General features: G+C 43.1%; 1 protein-coding gene across 1 annotated transcript in view; it reads right to left on the bottom strand.

Annotated features, from left to right (window-relative positions):
- Positions 1-4,708: 4,708 nt before the first annotated feature.
- The window catches only part of LOC106817197 (unc-112-related protein-like), a 31,693-nt gene continuing 23,934 nt past the window's right edge, over positions 4,709-12,467 (bottom strand). Inside the window, exons 9-15 of the mRNA XM_014821864.1 lie at positions 11,818-11,996; positions 11,231-11,355; positions 10,866-10,972; positions 9,871-10,089; positions 9,424-9,570; positions 9,075-9,185; positions 4,709-8,725 (exon numbers count right to left, since the gene is read on the bottom strand). Of these exons, the coding sequence (XP_014677350.1) occupies positions 8,546-8,725; positions 9,075-9,185; positions 9,424-9,570; positions 9,871-10,089; positions 10,866-10,972; positions 11,231-11,355; positions 11,818-11,996 (1,068 nt within the window). The 3' untranslated portion in view covers positions 4,709-8,545. The remainder of the gene's footprint in view (positions 8,726-9,074; positions 9,186-9,423; positions 9,571-9,870; positions 10,090-10,865; positions 10,973-11,230; positions 11,356-11,817; positions 11,997-12,467) is intronic.

The raw sequence follows: 12,467 nt of genomic DNA on the forward strand, positions 1-12,467 counted from the left end.
TATACCTGCTCTAATCGCTATGCCTGTCTCTTGCTAGCCGTGCTCTGTCCGCTATTGCGCTGGTCTCTAGCTACTAGCTATAGCTCTAAAATCGTTATTCGCTGTCTCTGCTACCCTGCTGCTGTCGATATTCGCTGTACTCTTGCTCACCGTGCTTCGCTATCGCTAATTCGCTGTCTGCTCACTCTCCCTAACTCGCTCATTACAACGCTGTCCTCTTGCTACCTGCTCTGATCGCTTATTGGGTCTGCTTGTCGAACCATGCTCCTGTCGTCTATGCCGTCTCTTGCCTACCGCTCCTGTCGCTATGCTGTATGTGCTAACTGCTCTATTGCATATTCGCTCGTCTCTTGCTAACGCCCCCTGCTCTACATCGCTAATTGCTGTCTCTTGCTATCCTGCCCTTCCGCTCTATTGCTGTCCATACTTCTACTGCGCTGTCCTCCTCGCTAGTCATCTTGCTATCGCTGAGCCTATCGCTATATGCGCGTCTCTTTGCTACCTGATCTGATCGCTATTCGCTGGTCTCCTCTGCTAACCATGCTCTACTCCGCTCGTAATCTGCTACCTGCTCTACATCGTGTCTAGTTGCTACCTGCCTTCTATCGGCGTCTCCCCTGACTCCTTCCTATCTTTCTCCACGGCTATCTGCTCTCACTCACTTCTCTCTCAGCTCTCTAGCTCATGCTCGGTCCACATACCATTTCTCATCCCGCTCTAATCGCGCCTCTCTCTCCTCTATCTACTCTCGTCTTCTCTCTCTCTGCCACTCCTCTACTCCTCTCTGCTCTGTCTCCACTTCTCTCACTCTGCTCGCCGCGCGTCGTCATACCATCTTTCACTCCATTCTCTTCTCTCAATTCCTCCTAATCTTACTCTCCGCTCCCTCCGCTCTCTGTCCTCTCGCTCCTTCGCGCTTTCTCATCTCGCGCAGTCTCTGCTCTCCTCTCTCCTCTCTCTCTGCCCGCATCTTCTCTCGTCGCCTCTCTCTCTCGTGTACGCTCGGACCAGACACAAGAATTCGTGCTTCCATCTCCAATTCTTCATCTCTCTCTCGTCGGATCTCTCATCTCTTCCTTCATCTTTCTCTCTTCATCTTCGCCGCTCTCTCCTCCCATCTTTGCTTTCTCGCTCTCGAGCATGCTTTCATTCTACATCACCCGACATCTTTCCTCTGCAATCGCTGTCAGCTCCGTCTTCGCTGCTCTCCGAGGACCCATCTGTCTCGACGAGGCTGAAGGCGCCACTGACTCGGATAGGAAACCATTCGCACGGGGGAGAGGAAGTAGGTGTAGAGATGGAGTGAGATGGGGAGGCGCGGTGAAAGAAGGTCCACAGAAGGGGCAGTCGAAGTGGAGAAAACAAAGGGTGGATGAACAGAGCGATACTAAACAAATAGACGGCGCTTAGGAGGGGAGGCGAGGACTAAAAATGCCGTTGACCGTAACGGAGCGTGGAACGCTCTGCAGTGCCAAGACTGTGCCAGTCCGGTAGACCCGAGCGTTGAAGCCGTTAGACAGCTGCTGTCCCGTACTGAAGTCTCACGCCGAGTTGTGCACCAGAGAAAGAACGCTCTCAACGAACTAACGGACCTGCGAGAAATGGAATCGGATACCGCGCGTAGAGAGATATGATAGAGGTCAATCTCGGGTCAGTCTCCTCAGCATCTCTGCCTAATATCCTCTCGCGGAGACATCGTTTCTCGATTATCTCATCCGTTTTTTAGGGGACAACCAAGCAACGACCTCTCCTCTCGCTCTACTCGACGATCATCTCCAGATTTTCTCATCTCGCTCTCACTGTTGCTATTCTATCATTATTACTGCCGACTTTTATACCCTCACACCCTGGTGCTACAGTAATCAATCACAACTATTTGACTACACTACAATAACCAAAATGCTAGATTGCACAATGAAATCTACGTTTTTACTCCAACATTAGGTAGTGACATTAAACATTGTGGCCACATTTGAGGTGTGCGTCAATGCATTTTATCAGAAAATCGTTACGACTCAGTAGTTCGGAACGTCTGCAGTTTCACAATCCTACCCAACAAGTGCCGCATGCGACACGCGCTCAACTCGACATGTGCTGTAGCGCGTATCTTCTGATAAACTCACTGGCAACTCGATGAGAGTGCGACCCTCCCGCCACGCGCGTTTGCGCTCAAGAGCATGTATCTAGAATAACTACTAAATACAGATTCTAAACAATATCTATGATAGCTTTGCTATAGCCGGTATGTACAGTAATAAAGAAACACCTGTGTAAACAACTTTAATGACTCGCGTAATAATTAACATGTTAACATCGGAGAATCGCGTCGACGCGAGGCGTAGTGGTGTGGTGGGAAGGTTGGGGAATGAGGGCTCTAAATGCAACAAGCGCAGTTCACCATTGTTAAACGATTCAGACAAATCACATGTTACCATCCTCCTCTTGAGGCAAAAAAGGCTAATCAGAACACTCTACTATAGGTACTTCTTCGCACGTCAGCTGAAAGATACACTTCATGCAGTCCTTGTCAAATAAATGATAGAAATGTAGGTCAGCGCGCTGCAACAACAAAAAGTTTGCATCTCGTTCCTTAGACCATGTCCATCAGCAAGATGTCTGATATCTACACTTTCTTCAACTGGCTCTTTAACCTTGTGTAACTGCCAATTCGCCGCACGTGATGGTCTTCCTGCCCATTACTACCTACCTACACTCCGCAAGTTCGAATCCCGTTGAAGAATTTGTGCCGCAATTACCGTAATTCTCACTACTACTATTAAAGTGGACGATACGGACAATCATGCATTCTACACAAGCTGCATCTGACTTCGTACAGCTGAATCTAACAAAGTATCCGCAGACCAGCGACAGCGCTGCAAAACTGACGTACGTAGCCATGGTATTCTTCTGATAAAGCTTTCGACTGGCAACCACGAAATCAAGTGCGGCCCTCCTGCCACCGCTTCGCGCTCAGCAGCTAATCTAAGGAGCTAAGCGCGATAGCCGCGTTGCCCGGAGAGTAATCAGTGACGTTACTCAGTTGTGAAGACCAGCTTGGTAAAAGCAAAATACCACAAAAGAATATAACTATCTACTCATATTCCGCATAGCATCCATCCATCCAACCATTCCCAATCCACCAATCCCACTTCCAGTTGGTTCCGCAAATCACCACCCATATTCCACTCATCGCATCTCAATCCATCTCCATGCCATGCCATGCCATGCATGCCATCCCCCATCACATCCCGCATTCACCGCATCCCATCGCACTGCATCCCAGCCCATTGACTCAATGACCCAATGCCATGCCATTGAGCCGGTGTGGTGCCATGCCAGCAGCCATGCCATCCATCCCATCCCATGCCCATCGCCGAAATCAGTAAAAAAATAATAAGAAATCAAAAGATAAAAGACATTAAATATAAAAAATAAAAAATAAAAATAAAAAATAATACATACTAAAGAGGTAGGTAAAGGGGAAAAAGGGGAAAAAATAAAAATAAGTTCCCCAGCTGGGACTTGAACCCAGAATCCCGGTGTAGGAAACGGATGTTCTAGCGATTAGACCACTGTGCCGTTAAGGGCATACCCCATGGATTCACACGTGCGTGATGTTAATCTGTACGCCCCGCCCTCTATTGATGAATATAATTTTTATGACTTTTTAACTTTTAAAATTTTTTGTTTCAGCCTGAACCACCTCTCAGACGTGCTGATTCTGAAAATATCTTTAGTTTTTCTCTAGGCTGCGGAGTTCTCTAGTTATGCGAGTACGAACTAATTCGGCTGAACAACTTTATATAAAAGATACTACTAATACAGATCTAAAATCTATGATAGGCTTTGCTATACCTACTGGTAGTAGGCATACAGTAATAAAGATACAGCTGTGTAACTTTAATGACTTTGCTATATATTAACATGTTATCATGGATATGCGTCGAGCGCAAGCGTAGTGGTGGTGGTTGGGGGGGGGGGTCTAATAGCAAAAGCAGTTCAGTCCTTTTGTTAACAGTCAACAAATCCATGTTTAACCCTCCTCTTGAGGGTCAAAAGGTTATCAGACACGTACTCTTCGCACGTCAGCTGAAAGTACATTTCATGGTTCTTTCAATAAAGTGATAGAAATGGTAAGTCAGCGCTGCAACAAAAAAGTTTTGCACTCGGTCCGTTAGACCATGTCCTCAGAAAATGTCTGATATCTGACCTTTCCTCCACGGCCCTTTGACCTGTGACCTCCAATTTCGCGCTGGTGATGGGTTTCCTCTCCATCACACTATACATTGAATATTAAGAGCGTAACTCAAGCCGTTGCGATTTGTGCCGCAATTCCGTATTTCCTCCTATACCTTAACTTAAGGGGGAAATATTCCCCCTCCATTGACACATCTTGACCTTTGACCCTTAAATTCGACATCCAGTCCTTTTCGCGATCCCCCCTCCCCCTTCCACCCACCCACCGACGTCCCGAATATCAAGACCGTACGTCGAGCGGTTAATATTTGTGCCCAACTGTTGACGGACGCACGCACGGACGGACAACCATGCGATTCTACAAGCTGCATCTGACTTCGTTAGCTGAGCTAAAAATGCACAATGTGCCGATTTATGTGCTTATCCGCTTCACTATGTATTGACTGAGTTTGACTCTGACAGATATAAAAAAAAACCTGAAGAAACAAAAGAAAAGCGTGTGATGCGGAAGGAAGTGATATCAGTAATCAAATGTCAGTAATTTATTTCCAATCATCGCGATAAATACAAACAGCACGCTTTCATCTACAAGCTCTAACGAGATTGGCATCCCCACCTAGCTCACGCGTATGCACTGGCTATAATACTACAATATGGATGAGATTTCTTAACCAGCAAGTGGGCAAATCGGTCCAATATTGGTCAAACTTGGCCGTGTTGACGTAGAGAATCGTGCGATTTCCGATGTCCGCTCCCAAAAAATAGACGGACCAGGAGCTTCAAGTACGAATACAAAGAGTATGCAACAATAAAACATCTTTAAAAACCGATAATGAAATGATATTTGCATAGACTGGTACCGTTAGAGTAAGATTAGTTACATATAGTGAAATAAAACTAGTGACAGTTGATGTGCTCGTGTTACACGTGTTAAGTTTCGATTTATGATTTAAATTTCGCATTATTATTATTTAGAGGGAATCACCTATTCACACTTCCAAACTGCGGACTCACATCATAAATGTCAGAGCACCATAGTACAATCGACACTGTAAAGATCCCAAGCAAGTAGCTCTACCAGTGTAAATCCTTCGCTGCCGCTACAGGAGCATTCCTGTAACGAGAGCGAAGGGGCTACATTGGTAGAGCTACAAAGCAAGATACGCGGCCCTCCTCGACAACTTATGGTTGGCGCACGTATACTTACGGCGGTTGACGCAGCTGCGCGTGCACTAGCTACAGCAGGCATAACATGGGATGGAGTAGAATTCTGAAATACACCACTTCACACGATTTCGAAGCGTGAAGAAGTATAACTAGGACCTATTTATTAACATGGGACCGGGTCTTCTTTACAACAAACTTCTAGCACTGTAAACCCGGGTGGCGGTGTGAACACAGGAAAATTTGATACAGTAATATAGATGGAATGAAGGGAGCCTAGAATATCGACGCGAAGGATAACAATAGAGAGGGAATTATTTCTTTCCTTCTAATATACGAGCTTTGCTACATCTACAGGTATCATACCTAATGTAACTTTGGCACACAGTCGCATGCAAACGATCAGCAATGCACGTTACATTACCAGTAACATTACACATAGCAGGTAATTATAAGTTTGCAAAGAAAGGGAAGGTGGTAAATTTTGATGAAGATTCGGATATTTATACACGCAGGCTCTAAAGCTACCATCAACTTCAATAAACTAGCACGCAGAACTCACTGCACAGAATTATCACTGTCGCCATCGTCATCGTCGTGGATGACACATGATAAGCATATAACGTTGTGCATTACGTACGGTATCAATAATCATTAAGCATAAGTTTTCCATAACGCGATCCGCACAACTGTTTCTAGTATACCAATAATAGCTAGCTCTAAACTAAATGTCATACAAGGAGTTAGTGAAGACGAAGGCTTCCTGTTCAAATCACCAATATCATCGTCGTCATCGTCGTCATCATCGTCGTCGTCATCATCGTCGTCGTCATCATCATCATCGTCATCATCAACACCACTAGTCATTCTTATTTGGCGGGTACAGTAGATAAGGAGATCGCTAAGACTCCACCAGCTCAATATATAATGAATACCTGCATATTAGAGAAGGCACTTACGTTCAAAACCACATACCGATAACTTCCACACCTTCATAATATACTACATACTCATACTACATACGCAAATTAATCATACTGTACAGAATATAATACGGAATCATATACTTTATATATATAAATGGCTACAATACTAGCCCACCTCTTTAATAAAAACTGGAAGATTTCTTTTGCCTTCCCAGTAAAACGTACGCGAGACACGAGATGTAATAAACCTCCCCCAAAAACACATAACATAAAAATGTTAAATATGTGAGGCACACACGCGAGAAATTCGGTGACGCGAATAATATGAAAACGTCTTTAACCACGCAGCACAGGGACAGCACATGCAAGGGGAGAGATATCGAGCTAGAAACCCAATGAGCTGTAACGATACATGAGATATACTAGGCACGCTCTATAATTGAGGAAAACGCACGTAATGATAGAATGGTACAATCAGAACTGCTAGTTTCCCGCCGCTACAATAAGTTAGCTCCACAAATCGGGAGGGGGGGGGAGTCACAATGTACGGGCACAAGCAAATAAGATACACTAATCATTTAATAACCACTGTACTACATTATTAAAAATTAAATGACTATGTATAGAAACAGCCAGATGCGCTCAGAATCCCATTGTCCAAACAAAGAAATAACTGAGCGATTAATTTAGTGATGATGCACGTTTCATTAACTTCGCCCACCAGAATTTACTGCGTGCAAACATATACGCCTGCATTCTTTAAATGCAGCTATATAAATACGTCGATCCCACTGCAGCAGCTAAAGGCAACAACGTACATACACACAGATGTACATAATTATACGTGGTGTCATACAATGTCTGCTAAACTACACATAGACAAGATATACTTGGTCATTTATTACGCCCTCTGAATGTACACAAAAACAGGTGTGGAGTCACCAAATTTCTTACTAAACATACACAAACGCAGAGTCCTCAGAATTCTATCATCTCTAAATGTACACACAATCTTTAATCATCTTTCACGGATAAATACTGTGATACGTAACAAGTGCTGATTAATTTTACCACAAAATAAAACGATTATATTAAATGGACTAACAGCCTCCCACCGGAGCAGCTGATGATTCCACTATGATGTAAAAAACGAACATAAAAATTATAAAATTGGTTATACCCAAAGCAACACAATTGCCCAGAATATTTTCTAGAAATCTGTAAATTGCAATTCAGGACAACTGCCCCCCATCTGAATAAAGTATGCCTTTATCTAGTATATAAATTATAGGGAAAATATTATAACGACAAAAGCCTCTTTTGCCTCTAAAAACCACATGATTCTGTAAAGATGAACACTTTACAAAGGGTATATACAACCTTCCAGAACAATTATCAAGAAATCGAGAATCATGAATTGAGATTCAAGAAAACCATCCATAATTAGAACATGGTACACCACCATCTGATATAAGATGCTAACAATATAGAACGATTATTCTACTGGCCAGTTGACATTCATACGTCCAAATACAATACAACTCTGTAAATATGTGCACTTTACAACAGGGATAGAAACTCCAACAGAAATTATTTTTAAAACATGCTAATAGCAAATCGCCTTTCTTCCCTCCACAATCAATGCAGTTCTGCAAATCTTTTACATATCATTAAGTCCCAAGGTCTCCATCGTTTCCCACCAGCTAATGCCCACTGTTGCTTGAAAATAGCTAGAACATAGATCCATGAATTAGTCTATGGGCTCTTGATAATAGGTAAGTGGAGAGCTGTATTAGAAACCGATTGCCAATACATGGTCCGGAGCCTGGCATTTTCCATGTAAAGCGGAGGAACACTAGCACGTACAACGTACTGCGTACAAAATTCTCACACATATGAATGATGAGTTCAGAAAAGCAACGATATCTGCATAATATCGTGTGGCTTTACCTACATACAAGTGCAGGCAAGCACGTTGATCATCAAGCTATACGAACCGGCACTCATCAATGCTGTAGTAGGGAGTAAAAATCAAGAGTAGGAAATATAATATCATTATTCAACAGCAGCTGGGATCAGGCAATCACCAACAAACACTGCAGTAGGATGCACGCGCAACAACTGACACTAAAAAAACGAGAATAATTCGCATCCCCGAAAAATCATCTAACAAAAATATACGTCAACTGATTTCGGAAACGAGCAGGCGTTGTCAGTGGCGGCACAAACGAACGTAACAACACCCGGTATGCTACACTCTATGCCCAGCCGCCAGTCAGCTTGTGAAACATCTCCTCGTTAAGAGACTGATTGGAGTCCTTGGAACGCATGGAGCAGAAGATGTAGCCACCTATGTACTCGTGCACAACCTTGCAGTCGGCACACGTGCAGTAGAATGCTACGTTGTCCTCCTCAAACTGAACGAGCATCTCCTTAACCTGTATCAAACATGTGAGCAACATATGAGAAAGAAACAAGTGAATGAAGAAATGAGAGAGGGGAAGATGTAGAGGGATAAGGAGGGGAAACAAGCGAGATAGAGAGGAAGAGGGAGAAAGAGAGAGAGAGGAGAAAGAGAGAAAGAAAGAGAAGGAAGGGGCAAGAGGTAGAAAGATGGAGAGGGAGCAAGACAGCACACACAAGCACGAGAGAAATAGAGACGTGAACGCAGCCAATGCGGTGGAATTTTCTATATAGGATTACTCAGCCATAAAACACATATCAAAATGTTGTATGGAAGGTAGTCATTTCACTGTTGGAAATATAGTTTGTAGTAAGACCACCTACCTCCCAGTTGACATTCCATGCTTTCATGCTGTTGTAGCGCCAGGTCTTAAGTGAGTTGCCATTGTTGATGTCCATCCGAATCAGACGGTTTAATCCAATCCCCAGTAATTCCTGAGATTGTAAAAAATACATTAAAAAAAAATAATAGAAAAAGGGGCAATACATACACAAAAGGCATACAATAAATATTGAGCATGTCACATGTACTGACTTACGACCTATACTAATCTGATGAACCTAGGAATTGCAGAATTGAAAGCAATTGTAGTCGTGAAAATCAGCTATTCTGTGAATTTCGAAAATATACATGCACGGATATTCATAATGTACATATTATACTGTGGCTTACTTCTTTCTTACAGCCTCTGAACTTGACTGTAAAGTAGGTAATGCCAAACTCAGGCAATGCCTGCCAGGCTTTGATGTAGTTCAGTTTTGCTTCGTGCAGTGCCAACTCTGACACGTTCGCATGTGCCTCCAAGACTCGCTGAGCTATCTGTCAATGAGATTATATTAAGTTAAATGTGTGGGGACTACAGCTACTCTATTCAGAAACCTCAGACAGACCCGTAAATTATTCCCAAAATTTCAACCACGCAATGCAAAATTTCACCTGCCCTTAATGGAAAACCGGAAGAAATCAGATATTGGTCACGAATCAACTAATTTCAGATAGATTCAGCACATAAAAAACCACGCGAGAAAGCACTCATGGTAGCACTAATGCATGCACTCTGCAACGAAAACACAGCTGCACTCCTGAAATGAAAAACCGAAGCAAGACCGACACACAAACCTGCTTTGTCTTGTACTTCTTCAGGAATCGTGGCGCGACGAAATGCTCCGGCTGTATGTCGGCTTGGTTCGGGTTGACGGCGGCGGTCGTCTGCGCGGGCGCCTGCATGCTGAGGAAGGCGAGGATCGAGGACACTTCAGACTCGTACGTGCTGTCGGCCATCGTCTTGCCCTTACACGCGAGCCTGCATGCAGCCATCCAGCGTGCATACTGGTGCTCCTGTAACACGCAGTACAGCATCATTGCAATACGTGGTAAAACTGAGAGTTTGCCTTCTCTCTCTATATATATGGTATTCTATATATGTTTACTTCCTATATTTGGGTTGATTTATCGTCTTGCCCTTACACGCGAGCCTGGACGCAGCCATCCAGCGTGCGTACTGGTGCTCCTGTAATATGCAGTACAGCATCATCATACTAATACGTGGTAAAACTGGGGTTTGCCTACTCGCTATATATATTTGATTCTATACATGTTTACTTCCTATATTTGGGTTTATTTATCGTCTTGCCCTTACACGCGACCCTGCATGCAGCCATATAGCACGCGTACTGGTGCTCCTTTAACACGCAGTACAGCATCATAGCAATATGTGTACACAGTCTCTGTTAGCAGGCACCTCTACAGAACTGACTAGACACGTATCTATAAGGGACACCTTCAGTGTTTTCCTTACGAGGCAGTTATACAGTGAAACCACCTCCATAGAACGGACACCTGTCTATAAAGACACAAACTGGGGTTTGCCTCTTGAGGGACTCTTATATATGGGTTTAACTTCTATACAGAAGTCGCTGTATGATTGAACAAAGGTACAGATTTGTATAATCATGACGCTATTAATAAATCAGTGAACGAGAGGACTGTAATGCCGATAACTCTTCGACCGATTTCCTCAAAAATTGTTCATGATATTTTTCAATGACAGTCACTGTTACACCGTTTGTTTATATTGCTTTGTTTAGAAAACAAGGCTACAGTGCAGGACTTACATTTTCACATCGTAACCACACCTCAGTCATGCCCTCTGGTGTTGGAATCATCAGCTTAATTCCAAATTTCAGTCCAGATATGTTAACATCTGGACTTACTTCGCAACCTAGATACAAGACAAAATGCAATCGATTTATAATTGTGTGATTAGACATATATTTTGATGATTAATTCATCTAAGATAGACAGAATGCAGCATCCTTTAACCATAGAAATAGTAACCAAAATTTTTTGTAATCGAACTAAAATAAGCACGTTTTATATTTATTCACTATTCGATACCATAATGAACTTTCTTTTTCAAAATAATGACATATAGATGCTTCTGGAGTTAGCAACTTAGCATACATGTTCCTAGTCTTACCTACTAAATTTACATTCATCAGGGGCATGGCATGAGCCTCCTCCTTGCTACTGTACTGGTAGATGTGAGTGTCTTTGAAGACGAACCAGTACGGCTTGAAGCTCTTCAACGTAAACTTCTTCGGCCTTGAAAGAATGAATCGGCTTGTTAGCTGACAGACGAGTGGTGCTGATACTGCCTATCCCACACACAGCACAACTTTAATCTAGGTTATTCATTAGGAGTTCCCACAGTGAAGGGCTGGAACAATGTCCTCACGATTAGCACGTGAAAATTACAGCTGAATCCGACATTTCGCTACAGACAAGCCGGTTTTTCTACCAATATAGATATATCAATAAAAGACCCCACTCGAACATCCAACTGAACTTCCAAGGAACACTCTTTAATTTGGAAATGTGTAAAATCTACGATTCTATGATCATACTGCATTTATTGGCCTTACACATAACATACACTATATAATAAACATATATGAGATGCATAGATAAAATCCACTGCCGATGGATAGACTAACGATGTGTAAAAACAACAGCTCTCCCTCTATGTCATGGTAGATGAACGAGTGCAATAACCAAACCCCTTACTTCATAAATCGTAGGTAGTCACCCAGCTCCGGTATAGCGGTGATGTCGCCGGAACGGCCGGCCAACGTGCTGCCCTCTAGCGACACCTGAAGTTCGTTAAGAGCGGCGTCGATGTCGTCGGGTTCCTTGCTTGCGTTCAGATCTGGTTGTGGAAGCAATGCCTGCAGCTGGGCTTGAAGCTGATGTTGAAACAACAACCATTACATAAACAGTAACATTACATTACATTACAACAGTCGGTCAACATTATATCGGTCTAAATGATGGAGTAATATGGGTCTATGATCGATTTGAATGGAGAACGTTTTTTCTGGAGAGACTGTAGTATTGGTCATTTACTAAGAGACTAAGAATGTGACTTCATTATCCAGCCACTAATTGTTAGACCGAGAATTTAGCTTACTGCAATAGTCGGTAGTAGGGCATGACTTAATTGTTCGCCCTGCTACATACGATCACTAGCCATATTATATACCCATCAACCATAATACGAAAAAGACACGTAGCCACATGGGTTTTGCTCTACAATACAACCAGTACAGTGCAGGGAGCAGCTACAGGCCTGCAGCCACGCATTATTAAATTCGATAAGAATCTATCTTCCTCTCTCTCTCTCTCTCTCTCTCTCTCTCTCTATCTCTCTCTCTCTC

This window comes from Priapulus caudatus, unplaced genomic scaffold (assembly GCF_000485595.1).
Source record: "Priapulus caudatus unplaced genomic scaffold, Priapulus_caudatus-5.0.1 Scaffold1628, whole genome shotgun sequence".
Classification (NCBI taxonomy): domain Eukaryota; kingdom Metazoa; phylum Priapulida; class Priapulimorpha; order Priapulimorphida; family Priapulidae; genus Priapulus; species Priapulus caudatus.